At 41.3% G+C, this 13,669-nt stretch overlaps 1 protein-coding gene across 1 annotated transcript in view; it reads right to left on the bottom strand.

Annotated features, from left to right (window-relative positions):
- Positions 1-323: 323 nt before the first annotated feature.
- LOC126272950 (uncharacterized) overlaps positions 324-13,669 on the bottom strand; it is a 62,461-nt gene continuing 49,115 nt past the window's right edge. The window contains exon 5 of the mRNA XM_049976249.1: positions 324-566. Coding sequence (XP_049832206.1) covers positions 404-566 — 163 coding nt within the window. The 3' untranslated portion in view covers positions 324-403. The remainder of the gene's footprint in view (positions 567-13,669) is intronic.

Here is a 13,669-nt window from a genome sequence, read left to right as displayed (position 1 = left end):
CTTCAAACCCTGGAGTTTCTTTAAAATTTACCTGACCTAAAATTCCTCCAGTACGAACAGAATAATATTAATTAACTTCCATCTCACTCTCATCTCGGGACGCATAGAAAATTGGGAGACAGTTTTTTTATTCTGTTTAATTTTGATTATTAATTTAATTTCCTAATACAATAAATGAAGTATCATAACTACATTTCTGCACTTACATTCTTGAAGATTTTATTACCAGACTGAAAACTAAAGTATATTTGTGCAATGTCAACTGTCATAAATGTCTCTGAAAATATTGTAAAAAAACTTTCTGTAAAAATAACTACACTCACTGTTGTCAAAAATTTACAAAACATTTTATTTTTCTGCTGCATAGTACATAATACAGAAACAAAGGTCACTTAAAAATTACTCATTTTGAAACTAGTTGTTGAAGAACTTGGATTAGAGTCTCTTGATTGGAACACATTTTTTCAAAAAAGATAGTAACATTTGAAGCAAGGTTATCCACTGAAGCAGCTATCTTATTCAATGCTTCCAATTGTTGTTCTTGATAATGGCTCTGGATGTCATCCCTGTAAAACATAGAAAACGAAAAGCTGCAGTAAATATTATTTGTGTGTTTCAGTAAGTCAGTTAAAACAGTGAAATTAAGTCTTAAGCATTTTCCCCTACACACACTGAACCAAAATTTAGAGAGCCCGGACTTATTTTAACAAAACAAAGTTTATATCATGTTGTCCAAATCAACATCTTTCTTTAAATAAGCACTGTCAACAGAATAATGATTCTTTAATATTTTCAGTTTTCCTATCATTTAGTTTCTTAACATTTCTGAGCTAAGATACAGCTGGCTGGATACAGATCTCCACGCTACTCTATCCTGTGTGAGTCTCTTCATCTCCAAATAGCTACTGCAACCTACATCCTTCTGAATCTGCTTATTGTATTCATGTCTTGGTCTCCCTCCATGATTTTTATCCCCCACACTTCCCTCCAGTATTAAATTGATGATCCCTTGATGTCTCAGTATGTGTTCTGTCAAACAAGCCCTTCTTTTGGTTAAGATGTGCCACAAATTTCTTGTCTACCCAATTCTCTTCAGTATCTCCTCATTAGTTATGTGATCTATCCAGCTAATCTTCAACATTCTTATGTAGTATCATATTTCAAAAGCTTCTATTCTCTTCTCGTCTAAACAGTTTATCGTCCACATTTGTATGCTACAGAATTGTTACTTTTGAACGACACAGCTCCAAGGTATGAAACCCTCATTCATAAATATGAGTGATTATGCTTTTCATATATGTGTGATATTCATAACTAGTAGACATCTACATCTACGTGATTACTCTTCTATTCACAATTAATGTCCCTGGACTATGTTGGTTGAACTAAAACTTTCTGTATTCTTTTGGTTCAATATGGCACTGTCAATTGGTTGGCTACACCACAAATCCCACAAGACTTCAATTATCTAGAAAAATATTGTGATTCACACAGCCAAATGCCTTAGATAGGTCACACAAAATACCAAACAGTGCTATTTCATTAATGTTTGGAAAACCTGGCAAGTGAACAAGTAAACAGCATTCTCAGTAGAGCAACCCTTCTGAAACACAAACTATGATTTGCTGAGGATATTATTGTTGCTAAGGTGAGATACTATTCTAGAATACATCACTTTCTCAAAAATTTTGTCAGCAGTGAAAAAGGCTGGCAGTTCCTGACATCTCTCCTATCACATTTCTAAAAAAGGAGTTCAAAAATGGCGTATTTCAGTCTCTCTGGAAAAATGCAATGAGTTAGTGATGCATTACATACTTTGGAGACCGCCGGAATTATTGTATGGTAACAAATCTTTAGTACTCTATGAGAGACACCACCAAAACCAGATGAGCTTTTATTTTTGAGATAATGTATAATTTTCTTAATTTCAGAAGGAGAAGCTGGTGCTACATGCATATGACTGAATTTTATGAGAGTTGCCTTTTCAACATACTCCTGTGATTTTTCTCTTGAATTCTTTGTCCCTATGCTTTCTATTCTATTTAAGAAATGATAATTAAATCCGTTTGCTACCTGTCACCATTTATAGCCCTTCCAGCGAGTTCAATATTGATATCTTGTTTTGTGTCTGGTTGCCCTGTCTCTCATTTCACCAGGTTCCACAAGGCCTTAAGTCTCTTGTCAAAATTTCTGATTTCTGACATTACGTACATGTTTCCTGACTTTTTTAATACCCCTTCTTGCTAACTTTGAGTAGTTTGAGTGTGCAAATACTGTAGGATCCCTACTTTTACTTGCCAAAAGATACATTTCCCTCTTCCTTTCACCAGAAAAGACTGGACTAGACAGGGCTTTCACTCACACCCACTCACTGGTCATACCGGACTAGAGAGTTCATTACCGCAGCAATGTATTTTCGCCATCTGTCCCTGTCTTGGGCTATTTCCTTCCATTCATCTTCAATACCTAGGCTCCTCAAATCAGCCTTCACATTGTCCTCCCATCTACGCCTCGGTCTCCCCACAGAACGTTTTCCCTGTACGTGCCCTACCAGTACTCTGCATGCTGCCCTGCCCTCATCCATTGGAGCTATGCGACCCACCCATTGCAGCCTACATTATTTAATAATACTGATTATGTCAGGGCTTGAATAGAGTTCGTGAACCTCTTTGTTATGCAGTTTTCTCCACTCTCCGCTAATGTCATCCCTCAAAATTTTGTTTTCAAATACTCAAAACAGCTTTTTATTTTGCACAGTGAGAGACCAAGTCTCACACCCATACATCATAACTGGGAGAATAATAGTTTTGTATATTCTAATCTTTAAATTCCTAGACAATATCCGTGATGAAAGTAATCTATTCAGTGAGAAGTAGCACGCGTTTCCCGCCCGTAATCTCTTCTTCAGTTCAGATTCAATCTCATTTCTCGAAATGATGTCCATGCCTAGATACTTATACATGTTCACTTTTTCAAACTGCATGTCTCCATCTCTTAACATTTCCTGATCTGCTGCTGTTGGCATTCTAGTAGTAATCAGGTATTTAGTTTTGTCTTCACTTATCCTTAGACCTACATCTTCACTAGCCTTGATTAACGCATTCGCATTTGCTGTTAGAGATTCTTTCCTATCGCTAATGATGTTTAGATCACCTGCATACCCTAATATCTTAATACTTCCATTTAACTCCACACCCTCTGAATTATCTGCTGCTATTCGTACAATATATTCTAAGACTAACTTAAGAAGTAGCGGAGACAGGACACCTCCCTGCTCAAGTCCTTTCTTTATTACAAATTCTTCTGTCTCCAATTTCCCCACGCATACTCTACCTATTGTGTTCTTCAAACTCGCTTCTATGAGTCTAACATACTTATTTGGTATTCCAAGCTCCAAAAGAATTCTGTAGCATTTTGATTGCAATACTGAATCATATGCTTTTGTAAAATCTATGAAAAGATTATGAACTGGTTTATTGTATTCCCATTTCATTTCCAAAATTTGACACAGGGTGAATATTTGGTCTATAGTTGACCTGTTCCTCTGAAAGCCAGATTGGTAATACCCCACAATTTCATCTGCATATGGTGTAAGACTACTTAGCAGAATATTCGAGAAAATTTTGGAACATACTGGTAATAGTGCTATCCCTCTATAATTACTACAATCCATTTTGTCGCCCTTCTTAAAAATTGGGATCAGAATCGGCTCCTGCCATTCTTCAGGTATCATCTCCGAGTTCCATACTTTAGTTATCGCTTTGTGAACTACTTCACCAATTTCTGTCCCCCATTTTTAACTAATTCTGCAGTTATGCAATCTGATCCTGGTGCTTTATGATTTTTCAATTTGTTGATTGCATCTCTTACTTCCTTTAAGGTGGGCTCAGGTATCTGGTGTTCTGATGTATGTATTTCGTATGCCTGCTTATTTCCTGCCTCTACAGCAACATCAAGGTGTCACAATGCAGAACTTGTTAGGTTTGACACTGACAAGCTAAATGATGAAAACTTTAGAAGACGTACATCACAGAAATTTCAAATTTGATGCTCCCAGGACAAACGAAGATCAAGGCGAGAATGTAAATAAACAGTGGATCACTGGATCAAAGAGGCAGCAAAGGTCACAGTAGGTACAATTAAGAAGAACAGGAGGAAATCATGGTTTGATGAGGAATGCAAGAAATTGGTAGAGAAAAGGAGAAAAGCACTATCAGATTACGGTAGAATGGGAGACAGAAAACGAGAGGAGTTCTTGAACATGAGAAGGGAAGTTGGTCGTAGGCTACGGGCAAAGAAGAGGGATTATTTGAACAGTCAAGTTAAAACAAAAAACATTAGGGAACTTTACCTAGACATAAATGTGTATAGGAAGGGGTTCAAGGCTAGAACAAATGCACTTCGAGGGGATGCCGGGGGAATACTGACAGACCCCAGTGCTATATTAAGTAAATGGAGGGCGTATTTTGAGCATTTATTAAATGTACACCAGACAGGGCTTTGCTTCTCCTAAATCTCTTATGCTCAAAGTGCTCATCATTTCCGATGCAACTTGTCTTTTGCCATACTATTACCAAAAAAGGTACACGAATCTTATACATAAAAATTAACAACTGCAAGATTTTCACCTGACCTTTTAATGAACTGACAATCTTCATCAGTATTTACAACATAAACTAGGCTTGAAGTACACATTTTTACCTTCTCATTCCACTGTCTAAATGACTGTTTTTAACATAAATGGCCTTTGATAGCTTATAGAGTTTACCTTCATTACAAAACCATCTGGTTGCTGTATGAAAATGGATTTCCTCCAAGATCCCACATAGAAAAACAGTTTTAGTATAAAGATGATTAAACTTTACATAAAGATTTGCAGCTAAACTACAGAGAGATCATGGAGTACTATCTCCCACATGTGGGGAAAAGGTTTCATCATAGTCTATACAAAACTTTGGAGTAAATCCCTTACCAACAATTCTAACAAGATAGAGTGCTGTATCATTTGCATCCCTTTCCAACTTGAACAGCCACTTATTGCCAAAGATACTTTTGCACTTTGGTGGGGCCAAAAGTTCCCAAACACCATTATTCTGGAAACACCATTTCCTCTTCCATTGCCTTCATCCAGTTTCTGTCACTCCTTAACATGGCATCTTCCAGGTTCACAGGATCTTTGCCCAAACTGGAAACATCACTTACCAAAACATGACCATCTCGGTACTCCTTGTGTTTGAGTACATGGGCTGGCCTTCTGACTGGCTGGCTATCATCTGGAGCATCAGGGTCCCTCGGCAGCATCTCAGTCTACCCTATGTCTACCACTGACAGAGCATCCGCAATATAGTCTAGGTGTTGATTGGTGTCTGCACTGTCACTCCCAGCAGAGCTGACTTCCACTACCTCCTCTTCCTCATATGAGATCTTCATATCCAGGTAATGTCAGTCTTGCACTCATTCTCCAGATAAACAACACTCCAGCCTTTCACAATATTCTTGGCTTTTTGTGGATCACTTAGTCTGTAGCCTTTAATCATTTCGTCAAACCCTACAAAAATGAGTTTCTTAGCCTTTGCATCCCACTCTGTTCTATTTTGATCTGGTATGTGGATACAGACTTGACCACCAAGTACTTTTAAATTTTTCAAAGAAGATACTTTATCCTTTGGAGTCTTACCATTAAGTGTTCTGTGCTCCCTGCCGCCATTGGATAAGCAGCTGCAGCAGCAAGTCGTATAACCCTAGCTTACTTATTTGTTAGATAGTTTAATTAATTTCTTTGCATGTTTTTGGGTACTTGCATTGTTTAATTCATATATTTCGGGCGTATTATAGTATTTGACAGTGGTAGCATCGCGCTTTAGTGTTTAGTTGGTAGATTCTTATTTAAATTGCGTGTGAGTTTCGTATAGGAGGTGCAATTTCGAGTTTTAATTACTGTAATCATAAATTCAGCAGATTGTAGCGCAGTCGTTAGACATTTGTACAGGTTAGTTGATACATTCTTTGCGTGTTTCGCTTGCGTTATCTAGGCACGGACTCGTGTTTCAGTAACTATTGTTCAACATCGATTAGAATGGACAGGGACTGCGATTGCTGTGTTCGGATGAGGGCTGACTTGGCATCCCTTCGCTTACAGCTGCAATCGGCGCTGACTTCGGTCGCGCAGCTTGAGGCTGTTGCCAATGGGCACCACAGTGGGGAGCCGGACTTGGGTATCACGGGGATGTCAACCTCGTCCCGTCTGTCCCCAGATCGGTCTGCCGCTGTGGTTGCCCCGGTTGCTGCCCGCAGTGGGGCTGAGCCCTCGCCTGTGGTTGATTGGGAGGTCGTTCCAAGGCGTGGCAGGCAGCGAAAGGCGTCCCCGGAGGCTGATCAGAAAGCCCCCCCAGTGCGTCTGACAAACTGGTTTCAGGCACTGTCTCTGGCTGAGCCAGATGCAGCTGCCTGCCCTGTTTCAGAGGATCATTCTCAGCCTTCAAGGTCCGGGCAATCGCAGAGGGTGGGCTTACTGATAGTTGGGAGCTCCAATCTTAGGCGCGTAATGGGGCTCCTTAGGGATACGGCGGCTAAGGAGGGGAAGAAATCCAGTGTGCACTCCGTGTGCATTCCGGGAGGAGTCATTCCTGATGTGGAAAGGGTCCTTCCGGATGCCATGAAGAGCACAGGGTGCAGCCAGCTGCAGGTGGTGGCACACATCGGCACTAATGACGTGTGTCGCTTTGGATCTGAGGAAATTCTCTCTGGATTTCAGCGGCTAACTGATTTCGTGAAGGCTGCCGGTCTTGCTTACGAGATGAAGGCAGAGCTCACCATCTGCAGCATCGTTGACAGAACCGACTGCGGACCTTTGGTGCAGAGCCGGGTGGAGGGTCTGAATCAGAGGCTCAGACGGTTTTGCGACCGTGTTGGCTGCAGATTCCTTGACTTGCGCCATAGGGTGGTGGGGTTTCGGGTTCCGCTGAATAGGTCAGGAGTTCACTACACTCAGCTGGCGGCTACACGGGTAGCGGAGGCTGTGTGGCGTGGACTGGGCGGTTTTTTAGGTTAGAAGGCCTCGGGAAAGTACGGGCTGGGCTGCAATGTCAAAGGGTGCACGGCAATTACAGGACGTGCTTGGATCAAGGAACAGTCGGAATTATAGTTGTAAATTGTTGTAGTTGCGCTGGAAAAGTCCCTGAGCTTCAAGCGCTAATAGAAAGCACAGAAGCTGATATCGTTATAGGTACAGAAATCTGGCTAAAGCCTGAAATAAGTTCTGCAAAATTTTTACGAAGTCTCAGATGGTGTTCAGGAAAGATAGATTAGGCAGAATTGGTGGTGGAGTGTTTGTGTCTGTCAGTAGTGGTTTATCTTGTAGTGAAGTCGAAGTAGATACTCCATGCAAATTGGTATGGGTGGAGGTTATACTTAACAGCGGAATTAAGTTAATAATTGGCTTCTTTTACCGACCCCCAGACTCCGATGATACAGTTGCGGAACAGTTCAGAGAAAGTTTGAGGCTCATAACAAATAAATACCCCACTCATACGGTTATAGTTGGTGGGGACTTCAACCTACCCTCGGTATGTTGGCAAAAATACTTGTTCAAAACCGGTGGTAGGCAGAAAACGTCTTCCGAGATTGTCCTAAATGCTTTCTCTGAAAATTATTTCGAGCAGTTAGTCCACGAACCCACACGAATTGTAAATGGTTGCAAAAACACACTTGACCTCTTAGCCACAAACAATCCAGAGCTGATAGAGAGCATCATGACTGATAAAGGGATTAGTGATCACAAGGTTGTTGTAGCTAGGCTCAATACCATTTCTTCCAAATCCATCAGAAACAAACGCAAAATAATTTTATTTTAAAAAGCAGATAAAGTGTCACTAGAAGCCTTCCTAAAAGACAATTTCCATTCCTTCCGAACTGACTATGCGAATGTAGACGAGATGTGGCTCAAATTCAAAGATATAGTAGCAACAGCAATTGAGATATTCATACCTCAAATTGGTAAGAGATGGAACGGATCCCCCGTGGTACACAAAAAAGGTCCGAACGCTGTTGCAGAGGCAACGGAAAAAGCATGCGAAGTTCAGAAGAACGCGAAATCTCGAAGATGGGCTAAAACTTACAGACGCGCGAAATTTGGCACGTACTTCGATGCGAGATGCCTTTAATAGGTTCCACAACGAAACATTGTCTCGAAATTTGGTAGAAAATCCGAAGAAATTCTGGTCGTATGTAAAGTACACAAGCGGCAAGACGCAGTCAATACCTTTGCTGCGCAGTGCCGATGGTACTGTTATCGACGACTGTGCCACTAAAGCGGAGTTATTGAACGCAGTTTTCCGAAATTCCTTCACCAGGGAAGACGAATGGAATATTCCAGAATTTGAAACATGAACATCTGCTAGCATGAGTTTCTTAGAAATAGATACCTTAGGGGTTGCGAAGCAACTCAAATCGCTTGATACGGGCAAGTCTGCAGGTCCAGATTGTATACCGATTAGGTTCCTTTCAGATTACGCTGATACTATAGCTCCCTACTTAGCACTCATATACAACCGCTTGCTCACCGATAGATCTGTACCTACAGATTGGAAAATTGCGCAGGTCGCACCAGTGTTCAAGAAGGGTAGTAGGAGTAATCCATTTAACTACACACCTATATCACTGACGTCGGTCTGCAGTAGTGTTTTGGAGCATAAACTGTATTCAAACATTATGAATCACCTCGAAGGGAACGATCTATTGACACATAATCAGCATAGCTTCAGAAAACATAGCTCTTGTGCAACGCAGCTAGCTCTTTATTCGCACGAAGTAATGGCCGCTATCGACAGGGGATCTCAAGTTGATTCCGTATTTCTAGATTTCCGGAAAGCTTTTGACACTGTTCCTCACAAGCGACTTCTGATCAAGCTGCGGGCCTATGGGGTATTGTCTCAGTTGTGCGACTGGATTCGTGATTTCGTGTCAGGAAGGTCGCAGTTCGTAGTAATAGACGGCAAATCATCGAGTAAAACTGAAGTGATATCAGGTGTTCCCCAGGGAAGCGTCCTGGGACCTCTGCTGTTCCTGATCTATATAAATGACCTGGGTGACAATCTGAGCAGTTCTCTTAGATTGTTCGCAGATGATTCTGTAATTTACCGTCTAGTAAGGTCATCCGAAGACCAGTATCAGTTGCAAAGCAATTTACAAAAGATTGCTGTATGGTGTGTCAGGTGGCAGTTGACGCTAAATAACGAAATGTGTGAGATGATCCACACGAGTTCCAAAAGAAATCCGTTGGAATTAGATTACTCGATAAATAGTACAATTCTCAACGCTGTCAATTCAACTAAATACCTGGGTGTTAAAATTACGAACAACTTCAGTTGGAAGGACCACATAGATAATATTGTCGGGAAGGCGAGCCAAAGGTTGCATTTCATTGGCAGGACACTTAGAAGATGCAACAAGTCCACTAGAGAGACAGCTTACAGCACACTCGTTCGTCCTCTGTTAGAATATTGCTGCGCGGTGTGGGATCCTTACCAAGTGGGATTGACGGAGGACATCGAAAGGGTGCAAAAAAGGGCAGCTCGTTTTGTATTATCACGTTATAGGGGAGAGAGTGTGGCAGATATGATACACGAGTTGGGATGGAAGTCATTACAGCATAGACGTTTTTCGTCGCGGCAAGACCTTTTTACGAAATTTCAGTCACCAACTTTCTCTTCCGAATGCGAAAATATTTTGTTGAGCCCAACCTACATAGGTAGGAATGATCATCATAATAAAATAAGAGAAATCAGAGTTCGAACAGAAAGGTTTAGGTGTTCGTTTTTCCCGCTCCCTGTTCGGGAGTGGAATAGTAGAGAGATAGTATGATTGTGGTTCGATGAACCCTCTGCCAAGCACTTAAATGTGAATTGCAGAGTAGTCATGTAGATGTAGATGTAGAAGAGCGTGTTTCTTTATGTAAGCAGCTGTACTGCGTGCTTCCACCCAATACTGCTTAGGTAGATCAGATTCAAATAACATGCAGTGTGTCACTTCACAAATTGATTGTCCTTTCCACTACACCATTCTGTTCTTATCTACAGGCCATACTAATCTGATGCTCACTCCAGTTCTCTCTGAAAATTTAATCAACTTTAGAGTGCACAAAATCACTGCCATTGTCTGATCTAACAGCTTGGATTTTTGCATCAACCCCATTTTCTACCCAAGTTATAAACTCACAGTATACCCAAGTTATAAACCCACAGTAAAAATTAAGTGTTTGAGTTTTATTCTGGAGAAAATAACGGAAGTCCTACTGGAATAATTATCAACTAGTACATACATGCACTTAGCTATGCATCTGCTCCATGGGGACACATCTACATGTAACAAGCCCAAGCATCTTATGAACACTATCCTTCAGCCTCAGGAAACGGAATTTAAACAACTTACCTAGCACACGATTTATACTTCACAAGTTCAGAATAACAACACTCCAGCTTTATGCCTCTATTCTGTAAACATAACCTAAGTCTACTATCAGCTCTAACATCAAGTTTAGATGGCGTAAGTGCTCCACGTTAGAAAAATTTGTAAAAGCTACAGCATACTCAACAACACAGATTCAACACGTTTTTAATTTATAAATACCATTTTACTTTGATCCAGAACAAAGCAGCTCATGCCTTTTACATCCAACATTGTTGAAAACAAAATTTATGCTGTCTTTTTTTTAGGTGCAACTGATTACAATTATACTTAAAAGTGTTCTGCAGAGTTGTTTTCATTTTATTTACAGTATTTTGATGACCAACTCAGTAGTCTTCTTCAGATGCAGTGAGTTTTGCTGTACATGTACTCACTGCCTGGACCCCAGCCGTACAACTATTGCTGATATCACACTGCTATTTATATCCAAGTTCGATTCTCAACGCCGATTATCTCCAGTAAGAGGAAGATAGTGGATCCACTAACTAACAGCTCATGATAATAGAAAGGTCCGTCTCGGGGTAGATAAACATTATATATAGTCATCTGAACTGACAGGCAGACACTAACGGCCACAGCCTCTAGCTCAGAGGTAAGGGGGACCTGCTCACTGAAAATATTAGAGTTATGAGGGTACAAACCCGACCGGACGGTCTCTTGTCATTAATGTGATTCATACAGTAGGGCTAGTAGTTTTTCCAGAACAGGGAGATGTGTCGCCGTAAACCATTTTTCCTGAAGTGCTAAGCTAATTACAGAATAAGTAGACAGTAAATGACAGTTCGATCAGATGGTGATAGTAGCCGTTACAGTTCCATTGAAGGAGTGTTTACATCACATTTGAGAAAGTGGCCAATTGAAAAGATGGGTGTGATTACTTCGCTACCAGGTCACAGTCGGCCTGATTGAGAGCTACAAGGTCAAGGTGCATTGGCTCAATCTTTGCAGGAGTGAGGAGCAGAACATCCGAAGCCTCAGAAAGTAGTTTATCTTTCTACTTATCCTTCTTATCCTTTGATTAACTTGAAGATTTCCCCATTTTATCTTCCAAGACTGAAAAGGACCATACTTTTCTCCAACCTGCAGCCTGTGGCTGCTGGTCCTTGTCTTGAGAGAGGGCACCTTAACAGGTAACCTCCTCCCTGATGATGCCAGAGGATGACTAGGTAACTCTGACCACAGAGATTGTGTGGGAACCAGCAGTGCAACATGGATAGGGGGTGTGGGAGCTGACATTCCCTCCCCCAACAATGGGGCAGGCTTGGAATACGACCTTGGTCAGGATGTGTCGCGCCAGACCATTTCATCATGTGATGTGTAGATTGTGACACAACAGTCGCAAAATTTGAGACCTTGTCAGTCAGATGAAGTCTTTCAAACTTTTTCTTCGCCTCTTGGTTAGACAGATGGTCAAGTGTTTTATACTCTTGAATTCTCTTCTCCCTCTTAAGCAATGAGCATTGCAGTGAATGAGGAGGGTGCAGTTCCAGACTTTTGGCACACAGAGGGGTGGTAACAAGGGCTGCCTTCGTGGGACGTCCATCCACATAACTGAAAGATAGCCTCATTAGAACAATGGGGGGACATGTACGAACCTGTGGCACCTAAAACATCTCAAAGAAAGAGGAAAATAAGGCCTGGCATAACACTTACAAGACATCACCTTAACCTTTTCAGGCAAAATGTTGCAGTCTAAGGCCAGGACGAAAATGCCAGTGTCCCCTCTATTATCCTTAGGTCCTTCTAGATGTGACAAACAAAATGGACTCCATACTGTGCCACATAAGTATGCAACTCTTCATCAGTATGTAGCATTCGGTCCCGATGGAAATTAAAACCTTGAATTCTTCTGAGCGTGTTATGCGAAAAATGGTGACTGGTTGGCATGCGATGTTTTGATCAGCAAAGATCCATTTCTCATCTTTTCTATTGTTAAAATCTCCCTAAACTGAACTCAATATTTTCATTGAAAAACAGTGGCTTCTTTGTAACGCAAGATCCTCTGTCAGTTTGGGAACAAACCAAGAATTCACTAAACTGTCTACTTCCATTTCTCCTTACCCAAGTTTTGTCTTGAGGCATGGTCAAGATGGAAATGCATAGGATTGTACGCCTCTTCATTAAAACCACTTTTCCTGACTGTTGAGACGGCCATGCTGGCACAGCCACTGTTAAGTTTGAACCGTTTCATTGCAAATCATCTGCCACAATACCACTCACTTTAATTGGAGGCTCTCCCTGTGCGCACCACTTCACCAAGGCAAAAGCCACCTGGCACAGTAACTGTTGCCCAGAGTCCCAGTACCCAGAAGTATATAGGCACCTACTTCTTGACGGACACAGGGAGGTTACAGCACAAGCATCGGCAGTGCACTTCCTGCGCTGTCGGGGAGAGGGGGGGGGGGGGGGGGGCTATCACTGAGAGGGTACATGACAACCCCACAATGATGGACTGGCTACCACACTGGATTTCGGCTGCAGGGGTAGAGCCACTTGATTGGTAGGTGGGAAATATAACAGTGCACAAGGAAAGTTAATGCATCCTTCCCCAGATGGCCTGCAATTCTGTAAAATTTGGAAAGCAGAGGTCAAACCCAAAATGTGGACCACAATTTAAAAAGGCAAAAAAGATGAGGGGAAAAGTGTAAAAAAAAAGTGAAAATAGCAAAAACCTTCGAAAATCCAAATTATAGTAAAAATACCAAGGTAAAAAAGTGGCAAAATAAAGAGATTCCTATCAGTCCCCTTTCGGACAGACAAGGAAGGGCAGCAGGTCTATTCTAGCCCCTGACACCACAGATGGGCATAATTAAGAGTATACTGAAATAAGGATATCAGAAAATCTAATAAACAGGGATAATGGTTTCAATTTAAATAATGCTTGAGGTCTGGTGCTCAATTTACTGGATCTTACCAGCCATCACATGTACGACAGCTGGAAGATATTGATAGCATAGATATTCAAAGAACATCAGTGACAGCTCTGAAAAGTGAAAAGGCATCAAAGAGAAGGTTGGGTATCAGGAATCAAGAACTCTGCTATAAATACTGGCCTGAGAGCAACAATAGTTCACAGTGTGGTTGGAGTCCACACAACAAGTACATGTAACAGCAAAACTCGCAGCACCTGAAGAAGAGGGCTACGTCAGTCATCAAAATATAGTGCATTAAACAGAAACAACAACTTGGTGTTCACCAAGAAGCT

The sequence above is a fragment of the Schistocerca gregaria genome, chromosome 5, assembly GCF_023897955.1.
Source record: "Schistocerca gregaria isolate iqSchGreg1 chromosome 5, iqSchGreg1.2, whole genome shotgun sequence".
Lineage (NCBI taxonomy): Eukaryota > Metazoa > Arthropoda > Insecta > Orthoptera > Acrididae > Schistocerca > Schistocerca gregaria.
Note: the sequence above shows the minus strand (reverse complement) of the source record. Positions and strands in the feature narration are given on the sequence as shown.